The sequence below is a fragment of the Oxyura jamaicensis genome, chromosome Z, assembly GCF_011077185.1.
Source record: "Oxyura jamaicensis isolate SHBP4307 breed ruddy duck chromosome Z, BPBGC_Ojam_1.0, whole genome shotgun sequence".
NCBI classification, from domain to species: Eukaryota; Metazoa; Chordata; class Aves; order Anseriformes; family Anatidae; genus Oxyura; species Oxyura jamaicensis.
The window spans coordinates 19,032,917-19,045,942 of NC_048926.1; the positions used below are offsets into that span (position 1 = coordinate 19,032,917).

General features: G+C 43.2%; 1 protein-coding gene across 4 annotated transcripts in view; it reads right to left on the minus strand.

Annotated features, from left to right (window-relative positions):
• The window catches only part of ANKRD55 (ankyrin repeat domain 55), a 50,906-nt gene extending 38,096 nt beyond the window's left edge, over window positions 1-12,810 (minus strand). For 3 of the 4 annotated variants that reach the window (XM_035310211.1, XM_035310210.1, XM_035310209.1), the window contains exons 1-3: window positions 12,401-12,810; window positions 3,473-3,595; window positions 1,774-1,904 (exon numbers count right to left, since the gene is read on the minus strand). In XM_035310211.1, the coding sequence (XP_035166102.1) occupies window positions 1,774-1,904; window positions 3,473-3,595; window positions 12,401-12,440 (294 nt within the window). In that variant the 5' untranslated portion in view covers window positions 12,441-12,810. Of the gene's footprint in view, window positions 1-1,773; window positions 1,905-3,472; window positions 3,596-12,400 lie in introns of those variants that run through there. The other variant, XM_035310212.1, reaches the window with a different exon arrangement.
• Window positions 12,811-13,026: the final 216 nt, after the last annotated feature.

Genomic DNA, 13,026 nt, shown 5'->3' on the forward strand with positions numbered 1-13,026 from the left:
CCCTTCCCTTCCCTTCCCTTCCCTTCCCTTCCCTTCCCTTCCCCCGTTATTTTGTTTTTCCTTCTTTTCCTTTTTTTTTTTTTTTTTCCCTTTTCCTGCAGCTATGGCAAGCAGTGAATGAATAAACAGTGATTAAAAATCTGCTAATTCCTGTATCACTAGCAAATGCTACACATATTCCTGCATGTGAATTTAATTATGCTAGTTTAAACCATGAACAAGAGCACTTAATCTCATTTCCTTTATGAGATTTTAGCGGGGAAGGCAAATCAATACTAAAGAGCCTCAGAGTGTGGTCTTATAAACGTTGCAGAAGTTTGAATTAGTGACCATGTTAGACTAAGCACAGCACCAGAACAGATGGAATGAATCAGTTCTTGGAATAAAACCTTCTATTGATCACCTCAGCAAAACAGCGTGTAAACAATCTGGTTGCAATTGCATAAATTTTCCAGCATATGCTTAAGTCACAGGGAAATCAAGCGCATGTTTAAGTCTTTTCTTCAAACCTCTGCAAGCTACCGATAATGACCATTGCCTCCTGTACGAGCTATGTTGGATCAACATCATCAACATTCACAAAGGAACGTCAGAACATCCCCGTTGTGGCTCCTGGTGGAAGTACAGGACTACTGAATTACACATGTGATTTTGAGCATGGAGCTCTGCTGAATTCAGTTCTCTGGACAGACATCACAGCCAATGCTCTCTAGACCTCTGATTATATCCATCACAGAAACTGAAATGGAAACTTTGAAGCCTGGGTGGCTTAAATCTTTTCCAGTCATTTCTTTTTTTCCAAATAATATTTGTTCCCCTCTGGGAAAAGAGGAAGGAAGAATGGAGCATGACACTAATTACAGGATTTTTTTTTTTTTTTTTTAATATCTGGCAGAAGAAATGTTTATTCCCAAGTAACTGAGGCATGCCCCTTGCACTGAATTAAGTGTCTGTGAATAAGCACGTTTTGCTTCTTTCTACACATATTTTCTGACTGAATGTCTAATAGCTGAGCAGAAGCATTGTTTTTGTCTTGAAATTGCAGGAATAAACTAGATGCAAGTGATGAGATTTATTCAGGCTGCCACTGTATCTGTTTAAATGTACTGGCAGTCATCCAGGCAGAATTCATACCCAGCACTATGGGTAAAAATTCCTTCCTCCTTTCTTTCCAACGAGTCAAGAAAGCCTATGGTCAACCCTTTTGCCCAACTAATCTGGTCCCCATCCTCTCCCTGAGTATGAATTCCTTCCAGTGAGGAGCAGAAGACTAAGGAGAAGAGGACCATCCTTTTGTGTTTCTGACAGACAGCACCACATCCCCCTTCCCAGATTTCTTGATGAGATGTCTTCCCCTACTGTCACTTGCATGTGGGTTTAGTGGGGGACTGGATTTGCCTAAGAACTGAGTATCTGTGCTGATACCTGCAGCACCTTGAACCTGGCTGTTCAAGGTCCAGCACTATAGCAAAGGGAAAAGCAATGCCCTAGGTCATGGGGTGTGCAGGTAAACATGGCTGTAGTGAGAACCCCATTCCATACACTGGTTTTGCAAGCCAAAATAGGAAGGACATTCTGAAAAGAATTATGAAACTTTCCTTACAATCATCCAAAGCTTCCAGCTTCCATTGTAAATTTTACAATTTCACTGGTATCTAGAACCAAATATATATATATATATTTCTGTAATACAAACAGAAATCTTATTTGCTCTACATATTTCCTCTCTTCACTCAACCTATCTTTCCATCCTCCTCCCCCAAGACTTGGTACCAGATAAGTTGCCAGAGATAAACTGGTACGTCCACAAGCATCTTGAGTATTAATATTGGCTCCCATCTTCAGTAAAAGCTTCACAGTATCTACTTGGCGTCCTGACACAGCATGCATCAAAGGTGTGCAACCTGGGGAAGAAAGTCAAATGTTCTTTTACAATTTTTATTTTGTCAAAGCCATAAGAGAGAGCTACTTTGTTATTTGCTGATGTTAGAACTGGCAAATTAACAAATCCTTTCTCTCATAACTGTCCAACAGCTCTACTCAGCTTTTTTCAGGCAGGAAGTAACTCCCATGCCAGATAGATTGCTACTGATTACAAAAAGAATATAACTTCAGAGCAAAAGCCTTGCTTCGTTAACTTTACATCCGGAGTGAATATTGGTTTTCTATGGAAAAGTTTCCCACACAAACTATTGACTTTGTACACCATTTCGAAGGCTGATATACTTTGAAGTGAATAGTTGCCAGGTTATATTTGGCTAATTTTCTCAAACCACGGCTTTATTCTGTGTTCAAAAGATGTATGAAATCAAGCTATGTCTCACGCAAAGCTGTGTGTTTGAGATGATGCTTTATGTAGACAACAACTTACTTTAAAAACTGGATTTGCCCTAGAGTAGTTTATTTTCTGCCATCATGAAAACTTATTTTATATTCTGCAAACCATTCCTGTGCTGGAAAGAGACTGAAATCTATGTTCAAACTTAATACTCAGATTTATTTAATACTCCATATTGCAGTATCATTTAATTGCTTCCCCTTCCTTCCATTCTGTTAACTGCTCAACAACAGCAAAGTCTTTCCTGCAGAATCTGACAAAGCAGTTTCAAGTTACTAAACTGGGAATAAATTTGAATGTTAGAAGCCATAACATGCAACAAGGCACAACTGAAGAATAATTTTTTTTTTCTGAATTCAGCGAGACTGTTGAGCAAATAAATACACACTACTCAAGCTAAGGTTATGCACACTCTGCCATATGGGTAGGATACAGCCATATGTTTTGTCTTGCAAGACTGTTCTTAGTTGCATTTTATGTACAACCTAGTAAACAATTGGAGCTCAAATGCTTCCTGTTTTTAATCAGTCTACCTCCACTCAGACATGAAAAATGGATGCATATCAGCCATGGGAGAGTGCTTTGTAATAGTATTATATAGAAACCTGAACACATAGGAAAAGGAGTGCAGTCTCACAGAATAAACAGATCGGTGAGGTCATTGCATATTGTACAGTTAGCCCTTTGGCAAAAAATCACATAAAATCTTTCAAATTTGTTGGTACGAGTGCACAGGCTTTTAAAGTGCAAATTACTGGAACCATTTACTCTAGAGAGGTACAGAATTTATAGGATTTAGCTTTGATAAAAATATGCTTCTCCTTTCCTTGAAGCACTTTCTCAAGCACCTTTCCGAAGAAGATAAAATAAATTCTTGATACACTTCTGTTTTGATTTTGTCAAATCAGCTTATTTTTATTTGAAAAAAAAATAAAAAAAAATCTTAGAGTTACAGGGTAAAAGGAGCATATAAATTATGCATTTCTAGTGGATGTTCAAAAGAATAACTCAATTTTCTCATATCCTGCTACTAAGCGTAATTTCCTTAACACTAAAATCAGGATTTAAAAATGGAAAATTTATTTGGAATCTGTAGCCCCTAATCCTCTGAGAGAAAGTTCAGCCCTCATTTACCTTCGCTGTCGCAGCACTCCAGGATGGAAGGATCTTCTCGAATCACTGCAGTTAGTGTGTTCACATCACCATTAGCTGCTGCTTGGTAAACTACAGTCAGGTCAATCTCTTCTGCTGCATCACCTATAGGGAGGAGTACATCCGTGAGTAAGCAGAGAGCAAGTACAAATGATTAACAATGAAAATAATAACACATTTCACTGATTTTGTGTGAATGTTGCAGCTGGCTTATCTGGCAAGGATTTGGTAGTGAGGGGGCTGCAGAGGTGGCCTCTGTGAGCAGAGCCCAGCAGCTGCCCCGTGTTAGACAAGAGCCAGCTCCAGCCAGCTCCAAAAGGGACCTTCCGCTGGTCAGACGCTGGCTGGGCCTCTGGGAGGGAAGATTGAAGAAAGGGGAAGAAAACTGCTGCACAACAACAGCTGGGAGAGAGAAGAGTTAGAAGCAGCTCTGCAGCCCCCCAGGTCAGTGCAGCAGGAGGGCAGGAGGAGCTCCAGGCAGGCAGCAGCAGTTCCCCTGCGGCCTGTGGAGAGGCCCCTGGTGGAGCAGGCTGTCCCCCTGCAGCCCATGGGTCCCACACGGAGCAGATCTCCACGCTGCAGCCCGTGGAGGAGCCCCCGGTGGAGCAGGTGGATGTGGCCTGGAGGAGGCTGCGGCCCATGGAGAGCCCCCGCAGGAGCAGGCCCCGGGCCGGAGCTGCAGCCCGTGGAGAGGAGCCCACGCAGGAGCAGGAGTCTGGGGGGAGCTGCCGCCCGTGGGGGACCTGTGCTGGAGCAGTTTGCTCCTGGGGCATGGACCCCGTGGTATGGAGCCGTGTGGGAGCAGGTCTTGAAGAGCTTCTGCCTGTGGGCAGCCCCCGCAGGCTCAGTTCGGGAAGGACGGCATCCCGTGGGAGGGACCCCAGGGGGAGCAGGGGCAGAGAGGGACCATGAAGAAGTGGCTGAGAAGAGTTGGGGACTGACCAAAGCCTTCATTCCTCATTCCCCTGTGCTACTTGGTGGGGAGGAGGTAGAAAAAGGTGGATGGGGGAAACGTGTTTTTATTTTGCTTTTAGTTTCTCACTGCTCTAGCTTGTAAGTAATGTGTAATAAATGACATTAATCTCCCTATGCTGAGTCTGTTTTGCCCGTGATGATCACAGAACTGCAGAATTGTAGGGGTTGGAAGGGACCTCAAGAGACCATCGGGTCCAACCCCCCTGCCAAAGTAGGTTCCCTAGAGCAGGTTGCCCAGGTAGGCGTCCAGATGAGCCTTGAGTATCTCCAGAGAAGGAGACTCCACAACCTCCCTGGGCAGCCTGTTCCAGTGCTCCATCACCCTCACCATGAAGAAGTTCTTTTACATGTTGGTGTGGAACTTCCTGTGCTCCATTTTGTGGCCATTGCCCCTTGTCCTGACCAATTGTTAACTGATAATTGTCGATTGATCTCCCTGTCCTTATCTCAACTCTTGAGCCCTTTGCATTGTATTTTCTCCCCCTTTTATTTTGATGAGGGGGAGTGAGAGAGTGGTTGTGGTAGAGCTCAGTTGCCCACCTGAGTAAAACAACCACAGCTCTGTAACTTGAAATGGAATAAAGTGTATGCAAACAGCACAGTGTCTTTTATTAGTCATCTTAAAGTTTTTGTCACCATTAACTTATTCCAAAAACCATCTGACATAGATGCTGAAATGGCAAAATAAATCTTGTGGAAAGTTTTGACCTCTTATAAGAAATCATACTAATATTAATGTGACATGGATTGGGAAACAATGAAGTAATAACTGAACTTGCTCATTATATTACTGGCTACACTTCTATGAGATAGGATGACATTGGAACACAACTGCTGTTTACAGTTTCAGTATTGTCCCTTATTTCAGTCAGCCTTGAGCTCTTTCCACTGGATGCTATGCCCTGGGAAGAGACCCACAATCCTATCCCAAAACCTGTCAGGGGTTTGCTAAAGAAGGGGTGTACTTTCTTCAAATACTTTTTTTTTTTCTTTTCTTTTTTTCACAGAACACATCGATAATCATCAACAGGACTGTCATCAGTAGATTGGGAGGGCACAGTTATCTACATTTTATTCCAGAGATGGCAGAGCAAAGCTGATTCCCAAACAAACCTAAGAGGTAAGTAACAGCTAAGGCTAATAAAAAGAAAAACAAACAAACAAAAACAAACAAACAAAAAACCCACAACATTTTAATGATATATTCTAGACCCAAGCACTGCTATAAAATCACTTTATCCCTCAGTTCCTGAGAAGATTTCAGGGAAAATCTGAAACAAAGAGCAGAGCAGTTTGAAATTACAAGGTCTGTGACAAGGGGAGACACAGAGCCTGTTTAAAATGGGGAGGAATGCAAGCCACAAGCAGTCCCCCAACACCCTCAGTAAATCTGTGCTGATGTGGCATTTTTGCTGTTCCCCTTGACTTAGCTAAAAACACATCTACCTGCACAACAGAAGAACGAAATGACAGAAGGGCATGGTTGTGTGTAGGAATATATTTATATGCATGAAAGTATCATTGATATTTGGTGAGATTATGAACCAATCTCAAGAAAATTAATTTTATTTTTAGAAATAGGCACGGGCCATGTACCAATATGTACTTAAGTCATGTATTCAAATTTAATATTCACAGAAACACATAGGGCTACTGTGGATTAGATTTGCAGAGAAGACGAAGTCCCTAACTTGTGAGGCAGGCAAAAGGGAGAAATCTGGGGTAAGCCCAACAGCTTGATCTAAGCCAAATTAGTTTCAGAGGCACTGATAAATAAACACATCACTGAGATGATTAATTTATGGAGAAATTATATTCCTGAGTGGTTTAGAAGCTTTACTGGGCATTCAACAATCAATGACAACATTTACTAATTTCACTCATTAGGCAAGGTTTGTAAACATGCTTGCATGTCTATTTCTTGCTTTTATATGACATTTTATAATTTCAAAACACTTCTTGGAAGGAAAAATAATTAGCTGCCAATGTTTGGCAATACATTCTTCATTGGGATTGGGATTCTGAATATACTTTTCAACTCTGAGAGTCACACAGGTGACCAGTGCGGAGCATGTTGCTTTCTTCATTATCCTTTTCTGTGGAAAGCATTGAGTTTGAAGCTGCACTATTTTTATGACTTTCTATCTACTGAATTTAAACATGGGTAATTATATTTTGTGGCCCTTGCAATGGAAGGAAAACCTTCACAAGCCTGTCTTGCAGGACCAGTCCCTGAACAGATTTTGGTTCCTGAAGGACTGAATGAGAAGATTTTCCTTGTTTATGGATTCTCTTTTACTAGTAACATGGTTCCAGGTTGCTCATCCAATGTTGCGCATACCTACATTTCCTTTGGCTGCAGGTGGCTATTAACCTCTTAGCTTTTTTTTGGTGTGGGGTCAAATCTGATGTCATGATGAAGTGGTCTAGGTGTTTGGTTTTGGTCAGCTACAGTCTCAGTTTTAATTTTGAAAGAGGAATTTCTGATTTCTGCTAACTCGAAGAAGGTACAGCTGCAGTGCGATGTACTGTTCGCCATGGCCACAGTCAGAACTCAGAGCACAACTGTTGTACCACCACTGCACCACCTTTTTAACAGGAGAAAGTAAAGCTGATGCCTAAATCACATGAGAAAGTTGATTAAAGAAAAGACAGGTTAAGTGACCGGTGACTTTTCCTTATGGTTATGTTTTCTGGAAATAGCATAAATACATAAGCAGTGCAGAAAAGAAGGAGATGTTTAAAAAGAGTTTGAAAAGTGTTAGTAAAGTCTTATTCAAAATCAATGTTAGTATTACCACTTTGATATAAATTATATTAAACTTTATGTGCATATATATATATATATTTGAGTGATAAAAGATCTTTAAAGATAATTTTAAAGGATTTGCCGCCCTATTCATGCTTGTGGTCACATGTGGCAGATGAACCCTCATTAGCTCCACATTGGGCTTTGCAGCCCAGTATAATTGCCCACACAAGACCTTCTGTGCCCGGGACCCCATCATCACTTTCTGCTTTAAAACCTGGCTGTCATGGAAATGCAAACAACTCTTACCTGGGAAAGGTTAGTATCTCATATCTGGAGCTCTGATTATGAGTTTGGGAAAACTAGAGAGCTGATATTTAATCTGCCTTCACCAGTGCAGAGGTTCCCATTTCATCACTACTCCACTGAAGTGAATTTAATTGCTTTTTCTCCTCTAATTGGACTTTTAAATTACACATTTGGTAAAATTTGTAAATTAAAAATGCTAACTTAGTTTCTGTTCTACCCGAGTGTCTATCACTCAACAAACTGGCCATGTGGCCCAGAAGCTCTGACCTGTGTGCTGCTCAGGGTGCTTGGGGGATCAGGGGAGATGAAGAGCCCTTGCATCTGGACAGTCATCATCAGTGACTAGTACATGAATAAAGAAGAAACTTTACCACAGTGCCCATTAATCATGTTTCTGTATCAAAACAAATCTGCAAACTGCTCTCACAATTGTTAAACTCAGCAAACAGATGTTGGAATGAGCTCAGGTCTGGTACTTAAAGTGGGCTATGCAACGGGCTGGGTGAAAAGCAAAGGGACAAGGCAGGCATTCACCGCTGGCACTGCTCCCCTTGGCCAGTCTGGAGGCACCCATTAGGGACCAGCTGCGAGTGCTGACAAAATGCCTCTCACAGCTGCACGTGGTGGCTGTCTTATGGGACTGGTGCAGAGAAGATGCTGCTGGTATGGGGAAATAAATCATTAGATATATGGGTACAGATAGTAGATCAAAGGGGCCATCATCTTCTTTTATCCATTACACATATAACCTTTATTCTCTTTGCTGTTTAGCCTTATAATAATTGTTACATTTTCTTACTGTGAGTCTGGAGTAGAGCAATCCAGGGAGAAAAGAAATTCTCCATCTCCTGAGCAGAACAGTTGCTTACCCAGAGGGCAAGGTGGCAGGAAGATGAAAGGCAAGGATGCACACCTGCACTTGGGACACAGATTCCTTCTACCATTTTTCATTAAGCTGAAACCAAAATGCTTTCTCCCCTGTGGCTTTGCTGTCCTTAAAGCAATTGTTCTCCTGTGTAAGGAGAGGAAGCCAAACTGTGAATGGTGAATGAACGAGTGAATGAATGAGTGAATGAATGGATGAATGAGTTTTCCTTGCACCTGCTCTTAGCAGAACATGGACTTCATGCCTGCTAGGGGACAGTAGCATGAAGCCATGTCCAGGGTGTCTCTAACATGACCAGTGTCTCTGGTGAGGGGAGAGGGGGGAGACAGACATGTGGTCTTCTGATGCTTCATGTGACAGGGAGCAGGGAAAGCCAAGAGGTCCTGGGTGGCAATCACCCTGGCTGCACTTGGCTGCAGGTGGTGTGGTATCTCCTGTTTCATCTTCCACCAGCTTACCCTGTCCAGGGCCTGGCTGCAAAGTTTGTAGGGCCTTTCTCTTGGCAGAAATCTTCCTGTGCAGAGGAGGAATGATTTGGAGAGTGGACATTTTGGGGGAGGTGACAGAGAGGTACTGAGTGGCTCCCTCCTCTCCTGCTGCGGAGCTGGGCTGCAGTCTGGGGCACCAGCATCATGAGCCATATAGGGACCACACGCAGCCAAACGCCTGGCCCTCTGTCTGCAAATGTGTTAGCTTTGTTTCTTTTATTGTCTTTCAGTTCTGTAAATGCCAGTGAGCTCTGGTGCTGTTTCAGATGCATTGTATTTTGGAAAAATACTGTGCCACTGGTGAAAGGAAGCTTCAGGAAGGAAGAAGGTCCAACCAAATGCCTGCGTGTGGAGCACAGGGAGGGAGAAACAACAGGCTGGCACAACAGTGCTGTAGGAAGGTCGGGCAGAGCCTTGAAGAGTAAAGACCAAATGGCATACAAGGTTGAGACATTTTCCTTCATAGCTGAAATACTCAGAAAGCCCCAAACTTAAAAGATGATCTATTTGAAATAAGCTGTGGTGTTTTTAAAGCATGTAATTTGTTCCAGATAGAATAAGTCTTTTGGGCAGAAAGGAGGTATGTAAAGAAACATATAGAGTGATCACAGGATTTGTAGCAATGACATTGCAGTGATTGTGACATTAATACTCCTCTGATTCTCATGTGAAGGATGTCTGCTTTACTTGTTTTGTGATGTCGGTTGATTTGTTGTTTTACAAAGTGAATATTGGATGTACTTATTGCTCACTTCCTATTGCATTGGATTTCACAGATCTAAATAAAGTCATTGCAGGTCAGCTTAGTGTATGTGGTGTGGACAATGATGGATTTAGCCCTGTTAAATTCATGAATTTTTAGAACTGGAAGATGGATGACAATAGTTTATGTTAACTGGGGAGAAGAAATATTTATGTATATAATTTACCCCCCTCTTTCATGCAAACACACCCTATTGCCCCCCACCTCCGCCTCCCACCCCCCATGCTTCTCCCCTCCCCAGCCACCCAGATGTCAAACTCCTGTCATTTTCCAGGGTTTATCAGCAGGACACAATACTAGACAGCTATATGATTTCAACAAAAAGATGCTGCCTGGTTTCACCAAAAGACAATGAATCCCAAACACGGTCTGAAATGCACCACTGTGATCTCACTTTGCAGTGATTTTTAGCACTCGAAAAAACAAAACAAAACAAAACAAAACACCTTTGCATCCAGTGGATGCAATTAGCATCCCCTTCTCCCAGCTCTCTGCTGCCTCAGGTAATGGGATGTGCCTCTCCGGCTGTACGGGGATGACCTATGTCAGCAGCGGTAGGTATCTCCTGGTCTTCGTGTGTTAGTGGATGAGTGCAAATCTTGGAAATTGTAACTCTCTCTCTAATATTACAGATTTACTGATTGATTAACAAAATAATAACCCCTGTGTGTGCCTGGCTATGAGTGTAGCAGTCCAGGTTTTTGTCTGGCTCCTCTGTTTACACGGCAAACATCAGAAGCCAGGTACAGAAGAGCACGCATTTGTATGGCACCAAACAGTACTGAGAGGGGAGCAGGATCCGATAATGGCTTTTTGAAGCCCCACGTCGCTACTGCTATCACTATTCATAATAACATAAGCTATTAATGAGTGATGTCATAGGAAGTGTTGCAAAGAGACAGTGTGATTTTTAAGCCCGGAACCTTGTTTTTTTTTGACCTGTAGCTGAGAGGAGTTTTCTGGTGGGTGGGATGGAGAATGGGATTGTAGGGGAAGATTTATTGGGCTGGCAGATACTGATTTGGTGTGCTTGATAGCTAGTCAGAATTATACCTTTTTTATAAATTGCTCCAATGAGCAGCATGCTCCTTCTCCTTAAAAAATACTCTTCCTGCTTAAATTGGTAATGTGTCATGTGTCAAGGACTAACATGCTATTTAGCAAAAATCCACCGTGCACTCTACATCTCGAGTAGAGCTCTCTTTGTGGGATAACTAGTGGTTTCAGTGTTCCCTTGCTGCGCGCTGCCTGCTCCTGCAGGCGCTCCCTGTCCTCCTCCCACGCAGCAAGTGGGGCATACAGGCAGTGAAGTCTGAGCCTCTGATGAGCCAGCAGCTCCTGCGGTGGTGGCGGAGAGGGGGCGGTGGGTGTACCTGGAGGGGGTATTGCTGGGGAGGTGCTGTGAGTGGAGTGTGGCACGGGGATGGGGGACGCAGCTGGGTGGACACAGGGATGGGGTCGGTGTGCAGAGTCCTGGCAGGAGGAGGGGAGCAGAGCAGAAGTCATGGGTGGTACTGGCAGATGTCACCCGCTGACTCTCTTATTTCTATCCAGATAAGAGGGTTTGGATCAGTGGTTCTCTGCTCCAGAGACCTCACTGCTCCTTCCCAGCCCTGGTTGGGCTCCAGCCTCAGTGCCTGCACCACTTCCATCAGCTCTGTGCCCATCGGCCACCCCACAGTGCTAAGCAAGGTGTCCCCTCTCTCTCCCCAGGCTCCAAGCACGGCTGTGTCGGGGTGCAGCACACAGTGCCTGCAGAAGGAGAGCTCAACAAGGACTGCTGGGTGCTGCCAAAGCATGGTCAGCCCCACACCCCTGTCCTTTCAAAGAAAATGTCCCAAACACGATTTTCACATGATCCAGGAGAACCTGTCTGTGCTTCTGTGGCACACATACATGCCTCAGCCTGTTTGGTGTGGGGCCAGCATGGCTACATCAGCTTTGACTCTTTTCAGGCATGCACTGGAAACTGTGGCCACTGCATACAAATGATTTTGCAAGCTGACTTACAGAGAAATTTGTTGCAACACAGATAATCCAACAGTGACTGCTTCCTGCTCTGAGAATGTGAAAGGAGTACCACTATACAGAGGCTTAAGCTACAAGAGAGAAAAGCTTGTACAGGCAAATAAATACATGAAATTAAACCATTTAACTTAAGAACAGATGACAAAGTGACATTAGTATTTCCATAGCAACCTTACTATGTAGAAAATCTTCACTTTGGGTCTTTAAAATATATCTTAAATTCCTAGTTATGGCAATACTTACCTATACAGCTAACATTTACTGAAGCAAAGTCAATCACTTACCACCATCTAGTCCTCTCAGTGTATACAATTTAGTAGATTAGGAAAAAACAGCTTTTCTTAATTTTTTACTCCATTTTAAATTGCTTTGACTGCTAATGTGGCAGTTGTTTTATAAATATATATATCCATAAATGCACCAATATACAATATAAACAATAAATACATGCATTCACCTCTCAGTGTTAGGCATATGAACAATCAAATGCTGTAGCTTATCTGCTGAAATATTTTATCTTTAAAAACAACTTTAGCTTTAGGCTGAAATACCCACGCCTGAAACTGATGGAAGGGATTCCCTCCTGTAACAAAAATAGATCTCTGTGAGACCTGATCTTCTCCAAAAATTCTCACCATTCATTCTGCCAAGTAACATTAGTACATCTGCCTGGAAGGACCAGAGATTTTTGAAATTAGGAGCAGTGACTTACCTTTGTGCTGATCAAACACGGATGAGGAACTGAAATCCATTGTGATCTATCTTATTATTTATAACCAGACCAGGCAAAAAGCATCTCTGGGGTTTCCAGGGAAGAATTCCACATGATAGAGCAAACAATTCAGTGGTAGCTGTCACCCATCTTCTTGTCAGAGCATTAAACTTGCTTTATGTTTGCACGTTGTTGTCAAAGCAAGGACATGATCATTAGCCTGATGGGAACGGTATATTCTGTTTGCTAGTGATGCTCTTAAAATGACATCCCTGGAAGCTCAACCGAGCTTCTGAAAAACGTCTTCAGTGAGCAAAACTGCCTGTGAGCATCTCTGAGAGATGCTGCAGCTCTCTCAGCCTCAGCAGCAGAGTGCTGCCCGTAGACAAACAAGCCTCAGAGGGTGAATGGGATTGTGCTGGCACACGGAGCATGTGCAGAGCTGCGGTGCAGCCTGGGTGCCGCCGGCCTCGCTGCGCTGGTCCAGCGGCATGTGCTGCACACACCGACAGCCCTGCCGGGGCCACTGCCCGCCCCGCTGTGTCTGAGGGTGGCTACTCACAGCATGTTCTCTGAGGTTACCTACTTCTTGATTTAACTACTCTATGCAGAGCACAAAAAATCAT